General features: G+C 36.9%; 1 protein-coding gene across 1 annotated transcript in view; it reads left to right on the top strand.

Moving 5' to 3' along the window:
- The first annotated feature begins 1,316 nt into the window (after positions 1-1,316).
- SPTA1 (spectrin, alpha, erythrocytic 1) overlaps positions 1,317-13,994 on the top strand; it is an 80,317-nt gene continuing 67,639 nt past the window's right edge. The window contains exons 1-10 of the mRNA XM_011957162.1: positions 1,317-1,530; positions 2,671-2,910; positions 4,520-4,645; positions 6,346-6,486; positions 7,286-7,432; positions 9,492-9,625; positions 10,194-10,338; positions 11,721-11,875; positions 13,342-13,477; positions 13,579-13,680. Of these exons, the coding sequence (XP_011812552.1) occupies positions 1,507-1,530; positions 2,671-2,910; positions 4,520-4,645; positions 6,346-6,486; positions 7,286-7,432; positions 9,492-9,625; positions 10,194-10,338; positions 11,721-11,875; positions 13,342-13,477; positions 13,579-13,680 (1,350 nt within the window). The 5' untranslated portion in view covers positions 1,317-1,506. The remainder of the gene's footprint in view (positions 1,531-2,670; positions 2,911-4,519; positions 4,646-6,345; positions 6,487-7,285; positions 7,433-9,491; positions 9,626-10,193; positions 10,339-11,720; positions 11,876-13,341; positions 13,478-13,578; positions 13,681-13,994) is intronic.

Here is a 13,994-nt window from a genome sequence, read left to right as displayed (position 1 = left end):
ACTATAAAGACACATGTACACATATGTTTATTACAGCACTATTCACAATGGACCATACTATTTCTTTGGTCACAAGGTCATCACATATTTGGCATTCTTGGTAAGATGATTCTGGAACAGGGAAACAGAATAAATAATGCTGATGGACGAAGAGAAGATTGACTAAAAAAAATGAGGAGCAGAGTGCCATGATAGTCATATTGATATGGATTTGACTATTTAAATACTTTCAAACCAAATAACCACAGAATGAAACTTTGTTTTTTAGGGACTATTTTCTCATATAAAAATGGGTATGACAATACCTGCCTCATAGAATTTTTAAATGATTAGAAATTAATGTAAATTGATCATGTTAATATGTAAATATTTCATAGATGTTGGTTCTTTTCTCTTAAAGATAAAATAATTTCCTCTCTTTATCCCAACTTCAGGCAAATGTTCCTCAGTGCATGTGTTATAGTGCAGTCTCTAAAATTATGTTCCTGCTTTTACTACTAAATTTGACTTGAATGTAATGAAACTATATGGAAAAGTAAGGTAATCCAGACTTTCAAGAAGAGAATGTAAAGGACTCTCAGTTTTTCTATGTGAGATCCAAGAACAGGGGAAACCACAAATGTAGAATCAAAATCTTCTCTTGTGGATCATGGAAGTTAGATTATGCAAGTTGTATTTACACTGGAATGAAGTTTGGCATGGAAAGCCCCACTGGCTTGTAGGGAGGTCTAAGAGGACCCCACTATTTTCTTTTTCCTTGTTTGTTTCACTGTTGTAAATTAGTCTAAAATAACTATGCCTATGGAAAAAAGTCTACCTCCTTTTGTTCTCCATTAAAATTAGTACATAAAATAGGATGATTTGTACCATATATATTAGAAGTCAGCCATATTTTCAACTTTTCTGTTACATCGTCAGTTTTCAAATAAGGTATCCTAATTTTTGTTTTACAAAATATTAATGAACACATCATATAACTTTTTTTGTTCCTTCCATTTAAATGATTAAGGGTACAACTAAATCAGATTTTTAAATACCAAATTGATGAGGTTAGGAATAAAATCTTATTTTGTGAAAGACTCTATAGAAAAAGCCAGGATAATTCATTGACCTAAAGGCTGTCAAAAATCTGCAGTTGAGTTGGATGAAGTTGTTGAACTGTATTTCCAGCAATATATGGGGTTTTTCCCCTAAGTTTTCATCCAAAAACCTTACTTTCCTTTTTTAAGTCTTACTGAGTAACTTTGAGAGCCAGAGCCTCCCAAAACTGCTGAGTCACCCAGTATCTGTAAAAGTTAGCAGTGGCCTCAGCTGAATATGTTTTCGAAAGATAATGTTGATTGTGTGTGGCTGGTGGGATTCTAGGACGCAAGAGGTGTTCCACCCGCCCCCCACATACTTAACGTTTCTGTATTTTTGTTTGAATTCAACTAGAATTATTTCTCTCATTCTCTCTCTCTCTCTCTGACACATTTTATCTTGCCAGGTTCTAAACCTTTTGATAAAATGGAGCAATTTCCAAAGGAAACCGTGAGTACATATTTCTCTTCCATGCAATTAGTCACTAATATTATTAGGAAAGGTGTCTCCTTTAAACTTTCTATGCTGTCTTTCCCAAGAATATTAATCATTACTTTTGCTTTTAACAAGTAGATAATTTTAATTTTAACTATTTTCTGTGAACAATAACCTTGAGCTTATGTCTGTGCAGCACCAAGACCCAGTAATGACTTAAGTCTGTTCCCATAGAGAATAAGTAGGGAACTTGAAGCAAAATAACACCCGGTAACAACGTGAGTCTCCATGGAATGATCTAATTCTATAGCCATGCCAGCAATGGCAATTTGCAGAGTAGCAATTAGGAGGAATAATGGGAGATTAAAATTTAAACTCTATATTAAACATTTTGGCTGAGGTAAGCTAGGGAAAATGGTATCCATATCCGGATGAATGAAGGTGAACCCTATGGTGATTTTGCTGGATATTGTCACAAACAGATTGGCTCCCTCTCTGGGAAAAGGATACTTATATATTATATTAGAGTAAAACGTTGTATATTTCAAAAATCAGTTGCAGACATGCTAATAATTTGAAATTTGTGATAACTGGGTAGAAGATGGCTGAACTTTTGATTTATAGTGTTTGTGAGTAAAGCAAGTAAAGAGTAAACAATATATGAGCTTTATTTTTAAGTATGAAGAAAATATTTTCAAACTGTTGCGTGTATCATTAACTAAATTAATTGAAGTCATTCTTAATTATTTAATAAATTTAGTTAAAAATAATAAGCACTTCTCAACATCTTTTTAACCCTTTAAAGTAATAACATTATATTTCTTTTTTTCTATTTGAAATTCTGTGATTTTGCTAATTTAAACTTGCTCCATGATCAATTCAATTTAATTCTATCTATAGAACTTAAATGCTAGCACAAATTTATGTAAAAAATGGGGAGAGTCTTCTGGAGAATCAAGAATTTTTAACCTAAACAGTAGCTATATCTGGTTAAAAGTTATGTAAATATACTACAGCTCTTCTAACATCAGTCCCTACAGACTTCAGGATATCTGAATATAGGTCCAACATGAGTAAATGCCTTGGCGCATATAAGCGGGGCAACACGTTAAATATTTGAGACCTAGCAATTAACAGAATCTTTTTAACTTGCAGGTTGTGGAGAGCAGTGGGCCAAAGGTTTTGGAAACAGCAGAAGAGATCCAGGAGAGGCGTCAGGAAGTGTTGACTCGGTATCAAAGGTTCAAGGAGCGAGTCGCTGAGAGGGGTCAGAAGCTTGAGGATTCCTATCACTTACAAGTTTTCAAGCGAGATGCTGATGATCTGGGGAAGTGGATCATGGAGAAAGTCAATATTTTAGATGATGAGAGCTATGGAGACCCAACTAATATACAGGTCACTCACTTCTCTTGATTGCCCCAGAGCAGACCCTAAGATCTCTAGAGAAGGAAATAGGTTTTTCTTTATGTTAATGTTAATGGGTATGTGTGGGTACAATTAGATTCCATTTAGAAACAATAAGTCAGTGGAGTGGGAAGCTAAAGAATTGAATTAAGAGAAAATCTAAAAGTGCATTTTCCCTTATGAAGTTGGAGAGATGAGACTGAGAAAATAAGAATCAAACAAAAAGCAGCAGTTTTTCAGTTATTGAAAGCACAGAACAGTTTCTTACAATGAACTTCCATTCAGAATGTACATTTTTTAAATCATTAACCAAGGATATTGTTTATTGATAAGGGCATAGGATACTTTACATATTTTCATGGTGAAGCATTCATCAATGCCAAAAGTAAAAAATTACATCATTTTTTTTTTCAGATCCAGCACAAACATTATGGTAATATAAGTGTGTATCTGGTTCACTGTAGTGGAAGTGATGTAACAGAAAAATTAGGCTATCTGTTAGAAGCAGTAATTCTGCCTCTAAATAGTCCATGTCTTCAACTTCATAAACATCGGGTGTTATTTGCAAAGGAGATTTATTCTATATAGAATTTGATGGTTATAATACTCATCCAAAATTGATCTACAGGCAAAACAGCAACTGCTAATTCAAGAAATTTCTGACAAACCATGTGATTTTTGATATTTTGGGACGTTAAGAAGGGAAATAGGGTGAAGAGTCATCAATGCTTCTGAAGCAACTGTTCTCCACTCTTCTCAGAAAGATAAGAGTTAACCAGGTTAACTAAAATCTAATTTAGTTAACCTGGTTAACTCAATTGCTATTCATGGCTCCTAAGTATTTCCTAAAATGTTATTCATGGGTCTCAAGTTCTAATGACAGGTTTCAGTAGAAGTTTGGTGAAAGCTCCTACCTGTTTCTGATCACCTAAAATTATAGCATGTGGTACCTGTTCTTCACTCCTCTCAGAAAGATGAATTAACCAGAGGTTTTTTTTTTTTTTTTTCCCCTCAATTGCTATTCATGGTTCTTAACTTCAAATGAGAGATTTCAGTAGAAGAAATTTGGTGAAAGCGCCTACCCCTTTCTGTTCACCTAAAATTATAGCATGTGACATTGTCATAATCAAAAACAATTGATGTTGGACAGGAAAAACTTAGAACAAGAGCAAAATAATGTGCTATATTGAATGGATCAATTTATAGATTACAAGAACAGGCACAGCATGCAAAAAAAACCTCTCAATTAAAAAAAAATTTGTTATAGCTATCATCTTTCTCATTGTGCTCTACTTCGAAAACAAATCAGTTATTCCTCTTTCCTGATGAGGAAGGACACTGTGTGTTACACCCTTTTATTCCTATGGCAGTCTATTGAGCCTTTAAAATAAGGCTCAGCATGGTCATAAGGCTCAACATAGCTCAGGATAGTATTTACTAAAAACTTCCTAAAGCCAGTGGGGACAGGAAAACACTCTTTATGGCCTCTAACTGAGTCTGGGATCCTTTGAGAACCTGTGTTCAGTGGCTCTACATAGAGTGAACATTTCCCGTGAAGACTGTGCTTCATTAACCAAAAACTCTGATTTCTAAACTTTAGGGAAAATATCAGAAGCATCAATCCTTTGAAGCAGAGGTGCAAACAAAATCAAGAGTCATGTCTGAACTGGAAAAAACAAGGGAAGAACGATTTACTATGGGTCATTCTGCCCATGAAGAAACGAAGGTATGTGTATGGGCCCTTGAAGAAGTTTCCAATTATTGATTATGTTATCAGGATTTTAATTGATTGTATGAGATATAAACCTTGAGGTGACTGGCTTGTACCCAGGACTCCTGCCTGTTATCTTCCCTTGAGGTTGAGGCAGAAAAAATGATGGGATATCTTTGTGTTTCTTGGGGTGAAGAGAGCTGTGATATGAAAACTATCATTAAAGAGCATAAAATTCCTCCTATAACATTGCAGGATAATTTGGCTCAAGATCAAGCCCTGTTAAACCTATTCCACATTGCCCAGATCAATTAGTTTCTTCCAATGTTCTTTCTAATTATTTCTTCTAACCTCAATGTCCTTGTCTCTTAACTTCTCCAAATAAGGAATGCTCTCTCATTTGAATGTTTTCCAAAATATTTTCCTTTGTGTACGATGCCTCTTTCTTTTCATACCCCATACCCTATGACTACTATGGCATCTCTCCAAACTGTCCCTTCTTATTACTTCTAAAAACTCCTAAAATGTCATGTATTCAGAAAATTTCCTCTGAACATCTAGAACTGAAGACCATCACTATTTCAATAAGCTTTCATACTCTGTAACCTATTATTAATGTAACAGGTATTTTTGGACTTAATCTATGAACTCTTCCAAATGTTGGTGCTGATATCGTCAATTCAGTTTTTTTGTGCGTGAGTGAACTTTTTACTGTTTGTGTATTTTTTAAATTGCGAAAACAAATTTGCATTATATATCTTAAAACTGAGTGTGATTTTTCTATATATAGCATAACAATTCTAGCCCATTCTGTCATCAAAATATGGTCAATAAACACAGATTTTAGCCAGAGTAGAATCTTATTTTAAAGAAGAACCCATAAAAGGAAAATTTCAAAACTTGTTTATTTGTATATAGTAGAACTAACTTTTGTATTATGCACAGTTTTGCATGTAACTAGCATCTACATTAATTAAAATATTTGAGAAATGTTTGAAACATCTTCATTTTTGTCAGAATCACTGGGGCTATAGCAAATGGTACCATTGTAGGGTTTAAAGACATATGTGGTCCACATGCTACCCAGAGCAATGGAGTAGTTGAAAAATACAAGATTCTTGAAGATATGACATAGGCAGCAATTTCAGTTATATAAGACAGCTAATACATAAAGTTCTGAGTTAATCTGGCATTCAAATACCTCTGTAGAGTCTCAAACTGTATAGTCCCAAAACACTCTTACTTCTTTGGTGCCAATGATTTCCTTATAACTTATAAAAATTATATCTCTCACACTTTCTGGCAGATAATTCATGCTAAGCTTCTTCTATGCCTTTGCCATTGCTGTGGCTCTTCTTAGAACATGTTATGCTTATTATTGAACTGTCAAAAATCTTTCTGCTCCATAAGGCTCAGTTCAAATGAACACTTTTCCATGCTTTCTTCCTCCTTCCCATCTTATTGTTTGTAATTATTCCATCCTTTAAAATTGCAAAGCATTTTTACAAAATGTTCTTATGTAAGATCACATTTGGCTTGGCTTATTAGCTATTTCCATATATCTATCTTATTTCCTCTTTTAAATATATGTTGAGCAACTAATGCATGAGTAACTGAGAGAAGAATTTTTATCCAGTCTCTTTCTGCACAAGTCTCTAAGTGTTTCCCTGCTCACAGTGTCTGTGGCTGAGTGGTTCTGCCCCTCTTTCCTAAAGGCCCATATAGAGGAACTACGCCGCCTGTGGGACCTGCTGTTAGAGCTGACCCTGGAGAAGGGTGCCCTGTTGCTGCGGGCCCTGAAGTTCCAGCAGTACGTACAGGAGTGTGCTGACATCTTAGAGTGGATTGGAGACAAGGTATAGAACTTAAAACAACAATCACATAGGGCCTGCCACTCCTCTATCCCAGGTACTCCATAGCACATTACCACAGACTACTCACAAGAAAGTCAGGATGTCTGTTCCTGGCCTTTGTTCTTTGGAACAAGAGGAAATTGAGGCCAAAATTTAGGGGTATCTGGAGGTTAACATTGTGTGGAAGTAAGTCTGAACATATGGATCTGAATACGAAAAAGGCAAGACTTACACGAAGACCATGCAATGAAAGATAATGAAGCTCATCTCTCTTCCACTTTCTTGATTTTTAACTACTTCTCCTATATTTTTGCTCTGACTCTGGGGTCTGCCCTAGAGTATTGACAGCTCTTTCTCTAATCCTTTGTGTCTCAGTGCCTGGAATGATGAATGGTTTCATTTTTCTGAATACTTAAGGAATAATTTAATAGTTAGGACTAAAGATTTAGATAAGCAAATGCCTAACAAAATACTTTCGTAGATACTGAGTATGTTGAATTGAGTAGAAACAGGATGCATTTATCCCTCATATTTCCAAACACAAAAGGATACTTTCAGGGTCTCTTGCCAATAATGCCACAAACTCGCTAAAGAACTGCCCAAAAGAGCACTTTCCCTTGTGCCAAGGTGCTACCTTAACACATACACTTCTGCTGCTGGCCTTTCCCAGGAGAGCTTCTCCCAGTCTCCCCCAGTATCTCCACTTGAGTTATCCTGGGAATGCAAGCAGGGGTTTTGAGTTTTTCACCTACAGGAACTCCTAAATGGTTTCTGGCAACTCAGTAAACGTATGTGTCTACAGGAGGCCATAGCGACATCAGTGGAGCTAGGTGAAGACTGGGAGCGCACTGAAGTTCTGCAAAAGAAATTTGAAGACTTCCAAGTGGACCTGGTAGCTAAAGAAGGGAGAGTTGATGACGTGAACCAATATGCCAATGAGTGTGCCGAGGTGAGGTGGGAGCAAAATATTCACTCCATGGAAAGGGTTCTGATCCTTAAGAATAACTTCTGGCCATCAGTAGATGGGATATGGGGGAGATGGGGGAGATGGGGCATTGTGAGAAAACAGAGACTGGCATGTCCCTGGAGTAACATACTCTGAGCAGTTTCCTCTCGCCTCTGGACCCACCCCTTACAAGTCTATTGAAATGGAAGATTGAGAGAGAAAGACAGAGTGTGTTTTTGTGTGTTTGGAGGAATTAAATACACAACGGGCAGCGAAGCTATTGCCATTTAAATAGCTCCTGTATCATGCAGTACACTGATTACTATGTTAATGGGGCACTGTTTCTTCATGAAAAAAGCACAAAAATATAGTAGCAGAGCATATAAAAGAATGTTGAGCTATCATTATTTATACATATATGTGCATATGTAATATCATTATGCAAGATTATTTGGGAGAATTGAGTAAGGAAAGGAAGCAGTTTTACTTTAATTTACTTAAGAAAATACTTGAGTTTGTGATGTGTGTGTGTGTATTTATATATATGTAAGTTTACATATATATGTAAGTGTATATATGTAAAATAAATAAACTCCAACTGTTGTCTACATTTTGCTTTTCCATTTATAGTTTCATTATGATTGCAGCTCTATGGTGAGAATGATTGTCCTGACTTAATAAAAAGAAGACTTCAGAATGAATGAGTACTGGAGTAGGAAAACTAACTTATATTTTCTTATTTTTCTTTCAGGCCATATTTCCAGTAGTTTCTCAATTTTCTACCTCCATCACTTTTCTCTTACTGTGGAAGTTTTTCATTTCTCTATTACTATCTAACTAATCAAGAAACTTAACATCTTACTTGTTCATGACTCTGTGAGTCAGATGATTGAGCTGCTCTGCTGGGCTGTTTTCCTGATCTTACCTGGCATTTTTATGTGTCTGAAGTTATCGGGTGGCTCAGCTGGGGTGAAGGATCTAAAGTGGCCTCAATCCCATGTCTGGGGCCCCGGTGAGGATGATTTGGGAGGATTGAGGAGATCTCTGGGTGACCTCTCATCATGCAGTAGACCATGCTTCTTACATACCAGTGTTACAAGAGTGTGAGAATAGAAAATGAAAGTTTTCTTGAGGCCTAGGTGCTGGAAGTCATAGAAAATTACTTCTCTATCAGTAAGCAAGTTAAAAAGCATCCAAGATCCAAGACTTGAGGAAACATACTCGACCTTTTGAAGGGATGAACAGCAAAACAGCATGCCATTTTTTCCAATCTATCACAGAAAGAATAAATCCAGCACAGCTAGATTATATTCTGTGCTCTTGAGTGGGGTCTACACTGCTGTAATAGAAAGAACCATGTACTTGAGAAGGAGAATGTGGAAAATTCTGTCTGGAGAGACTTGGGAATTGGAATGAAAATGGAGAGAAACAGGGCCAGAAAGAGTAAGGAGACTTAAGCATATGGGAATGCCTCAAAATTACAAAGTATCAAAACAGACTGATGCTTCTAGCTTAATCTAGTACTCACAGATCTCACTACTTTGGATGGTTTGCAAAAATGCCTGAAATTTTCCGCAAAATCATACGTGAAAGCATGGGTCTATAATTATGGGAAGAGAAAAATAGCTTTTATTGGATTCTCAAAGGTGTGAGGATCACAAAAGTTAAGACCCACAGTACTAGTCTTTGAGAAAATAAAGTCATATTTCATAAAAAGGAATTTCCTGTTCTTTTCCTTGGTTTCCAGGATCTCAGGGAGATTTCAAGCATTGACAAGGTGGAGCTCTCAAAATAACATCAGGGCTGGGCAACCTGTGCTAACAGGCTAGTGCACTGCTGTGGGCACAGAGGCAACATCTGGCAGGTTGTTTTTCTGGGTTTTGGTGATGTACATCAAGTTGGAGCTAGGGAGCAGGGCTATGATGAAGTTCAGTGTGTAGCTACAATGGTCAGTTTTCACTTCTGAAAAAGCACGAACCAGCGTAAAATGAAAAGTGTTTGAATAATTTTTTAAAATATAATCTCTTCTCTGTATAACTCCAGTGTTGTTTTCCTTTAACAGGAAAAGCATCCTGAACTACCCTTAATTCAGTCTAAGCAAGATGAGGTGAATGCTGCCTGGGAGCGCCTTCGTGGTCTGGCTCTCCAGAGACAGAAAGCTCTGTCCAGTTCTGCAGACTTACAGCGATTCAAAAGGTATGGATCTGGACACTGCTTTATAGAAAACTTTGAAGTGCTTTACAAAAACTGTGTCATTTGTATTAGGCTCTTTCTACTTCTGCTAGCAATTAGTGGTGTCAACACTTCAAACAAAAGTGGATCATGTACTTGCCTTTGAGACAGCAAAGGAGAGGGTAAAGAAATCTGTGACCCACTCTACGGCCAAGGATGTAGAGACTGGAGATCAAAATAACTAAAAATGTAGCACTGGTGATTTAGGAATGGAAGCCCTGCAGAGGGAAGGGAAACAGGTTAATAATTAAATGGAAGGTAGAGTTAGGAAGAAGAAAAGCATTCCTAAAGAGCTGACCCAGATATGGAGCATATCTCTAGAGGCTCAGCTGTCAAGAAGCCCAAGACCTTAACATCTCAATAGAAATAACCATTAAGCAAGAACATTTTATATTACTTTTTGCTAATACATAGGAAGAAAGGGTAATTGCTCCTGGGTCAACTAAGATGGTCCTTGCTGTGAGTTCTGTTGGACCGTTGCCCTGCAATGCCTGCTATCTTCCTTGGTTGAAGCTCTTGTTAATGTCTGTAGGGATATGACTGACGCCATCCAGTGGATCAAGGAGAAGGAACCTGTACTCACCTCTGAGGACTATGGCAAAGACCTTGTTGCCTCTGAAGGACTTTTTCACAGTCACAAGGGACTTGAGAGAAATCTTGCAGTCATGAGTGACAAGGTAAGGTGCTGTTAGAGAAATGGCTAGCCCCTTGAGCTGGAAGAGGCAATTGTTATCTTGCCTATTGCCATGCCTCCAGAGGGCACAGTAAGTTCACTGTTTTCAATGAAGAAGAAATTGCGTGCACTTGGATATGCTTCATTCTAGTTCATAACTCATACATGGATACTAGATATAGCTTATTTTCATTTGAATTATTTTTATTTAAATATACATATATGTTTTATATTCTCTTGTGTTTTCCTAACTTATTTCACAATTTAAAAACAAAAATATATATACCTCCAAGGTTGATTCCTAATCTCACCGAGTAAAATACACCGTGGCCAAACTCTACCCTTTCATCTAACCACACTTTGTTCTGTTGCAGCTGAATCCTGATTCTTTTTATACTCAGCAGATCAGAAAACATTTTCTTCTCCTTTTAAAATAAACTTCAAGACACTTAATGCTAAACCTACTTTTAGGTTTCCTTTTAAAACCTGGAAAATCTCAGGCACACTAGAACTTAGAACAAGCCTATTTTCTTAAATGATTTCCATCCTTTACTTCTTCCCCTCACAAATGTAGCCAGAACGTAAACCAATTGCTACTGAGAGAGCACAGGGGAGTCAACCTCCAGAAAGATCCACATTGCTGTAGTTTAATTTTAAGCCTATCCCTGTGCCCAGTTTCTGCAAACTTCTACCATTCTACTTTTTCTTTCATTCTTCCTTTTTGTTGTTGTTATTTTTGGTCTTTTTCCCTAATAATGAATAATAAAACCCATAATTTGACAAATAGTAGTATTGAAATTCCAACCCCTAGACATCATCTGATTATAGTTGAGTATAATGAAAGGGCTAATAACATGGGAAAAGCCACCCACACCCACATTTTGCCCTAGTAACCCTGCTCCTCAGAAGTTGTCCTGAAAATGATCCAGCAATTACTGAAATGTTCTTGATCTTCTAGACAGAAATATCTTTCTGCCTCCGCAGTAATATTTAGGGAAATGGTGTAGAGGAGTGGGGAAGGAAAAACTTAGCTTGGAAGCTTGCTCCTGACATTTTCTAGCTGAATGATCTTAAGCAAATAAAATACTTTATCTCTCAGTTTTCACAAAAAAGAAAAATAAGAATAATTGCTACTTCATGTTATTATTAAGTGAATAATATAAAATGAGAACATTCATGTAAAGTACTTAGCATAATGAGAGATTGAAAAGTACTTAGCGAATTGTAATTATCAATATAGTACATTAGTATATTAGTAGAAATCTATTTGTATGTCTATTTCTAAGTTATTATTATTCATATAATTTTTATACCTCTCCCACAAAGCTTTGCCAAGGGGAGTCAAAGTACTAGGATTTCCTACTAGGTTTCTTTTTCATCCCAAAGGTGAAGGAGTTATGCGCGAAAGCAGAGAAGCTGACACTTTCCCATCCTTCAGATGCACCTCAGATCCGGGAGATGAAAGAAGATCTGGTCGCCAACTGGGAGCACATTCGTGCCCTGGCCACCAGCAGATATGAAAAACTGCAGGCAACTTATTGGTGGGAAATCCGTCCCCTTTATTGCTCTACCTATCTCTACAGGGCCCAGATGTAATCACAAGAGCAGAAATAAGAGTAAAGGGGTTCAAATAGCGAAAGATTCAGCTCTCCTGCCTACTCAGTAGAGAAAAAAGATTTAAGTTGCCAGAGGAAGTCCTTTGTGACTGATAAAATATAGTAGTACCCCCTTATCTGTGGTTTCAGTTACCACCAGTCAACCACAGTTTCAAAATGTTAAATGGAAAATTCCAGTAATAAATAACTTAAAAGTTTTAAATTGCTTATTATTCTAAGAGGCATGATAAAATTTCTGGCTGGTCCACTTTGTCCCACTGGAAGATGAATCATTCCTTTGTCCAGCATATCCGTGCTGTATATCTACTCACTCGTTAGTCACTTAGTAGCAGTCTAAGTTATGGATTGACTATCCTAGTATCACAGTGCTTATGTTTAAGTAATTCTTATTCTATTTAATTGTTCTATTTTTATCATTAGTTATTGTTGTTAATCTCTTGCTGTACCTAATTTATAAATCAAACTCTATTATAGACATATAGGTATAAGAAAAAACGTAGTGTATATAGTGTTTGGTACTATCGGCAGTTTCTGGCACCTGCTAGGCATATTGAAATGTATCTCTCACAAATAAAGGAAGACTACTGTGATCAGCATCCCACTTCCACTCATCTGCAAATTTCCATCTTCCCCTGCTTGTATTATTGTGGGATGCTATGAAGTGGCTCAAAAAGCTGGAAAAGCAACTGAAGAAACATTTCAAAATTCTGGCTCTAGATAGGGAACTGAAAGACATGCAATACAAGCTGAAGAGTATCAAAATAACTTCAGTATTATTTTCTGAATGTTGATTACAAGCTTACAAAAACCCCTAATAACCAGGCATCATTGCAGTATTAATTCTTATGGTTAATCCTTAAATAATCAGAGGACAGTGCTTCTCATATGGTTATGATTTCAAAACAAATGATGAGCATTTAACTTTTTAAAATAGGTAACTGTTTTGCAGCTCTTGTTTCTTATTAACAGGGTTAAAGATGGGCTAGATACATGAGGAATCCTGACGCTAATTCTAGTTCCTCCTTCCCACAAGACGCTTCTTATTTATACAACAACATGTATTGTTTATTGGCTGCATTGTGAGCACCTTCCTCCATTTTAAGTACCTCTAGGGTAGGTGTGACCTTGAGGTGGTGGAGGTGTGATGCTCATGGGTCACATCCCACAGTGACACACCTACCCTAGAAATATACAACCTGGGGTGAAGGACTTACAACCTGCACCACTAATCTCTGACTGTAAATAACAGGAAATCTATCAGGAAAAAGGGAACCTAGGATTAGAGTAAGGAGCATCTCATATATCTTACCTCATCCCAAACCTAACTCTTTGTTCAATGTCCTTTCATATTTGGTTTCTCCTTCCTGTCTTTTACCTCACTTTTCCAACAGGTACCATCGATTCTCATCTGACTTTGATGAACTCTCAGGCTGGATGAAGGAAAAGACTGCTGCGATCAATGCTGATGAGCTACCAACAGATGTGGCTGGTGGGGAAGTTCTGCTGGACAGGCATCAGCAGCATAAGGTAGAGAAGAAAGGCTCTCCAGTAGGAGGAGGGGGCAGGCTGAATGCCAGAAATGCCAGGTTTCTTGCTGGGTTTTGAGACATTTTGTTTTGTGGCCACAGCATGAGATTGACTCTTACGATGACCGATTTCAATCTGCTGATGAGACCGGTCAAGACCTCCTGGATGCCAATCATGAAGCCTCCGATGAAGTTCGGGAAAAGGTAATCTAGTTTAATAGAGTTTCTCAAGTTCCAATTATATATGTAGTCATTACATAATCTCACAATAATATGATAATCTCTGAATGGGAAAAGGATAGAAGTCATTTAAATGTGTTAATAACATCAAACTTTTGCACTGTTTCCTTTCATATACAATTGTCACTTATTATCCATGGGGCATTGGTTCCAGGACCTCCCTCAAGTGCCAAAATCTGCAGATGTTCAAGAAATGGCATAATGTTTGCATACAATGCATGTACATTCTCCTATACACTTTAAATTATCTTCAGATTATTTGTAATACTTCATACAAT

This window comes from Colobus angolensis, unplaced genomic scaffold, assembly GCF_000951035.1.
Source record: "Colobus angolensis palliatus isolate OR3802 unplaced genomic scaffold, Cang.pa_1.0 Scaffold439, whole genome shotgun sequence".
In the NCBI taxonomy this organism is placed as follows: domain Eukaryota; kingdom Metazoa; phylum Chordata; class Mammalia; order Primates; family Cercopithecidae; genus Colobus; species Colobus angolensis.
The sequence above is the reverse complement of the archived record's forward strand: the minus strand, read 5'-3'. Positions and strand labels throughout refer to the sequence as shown.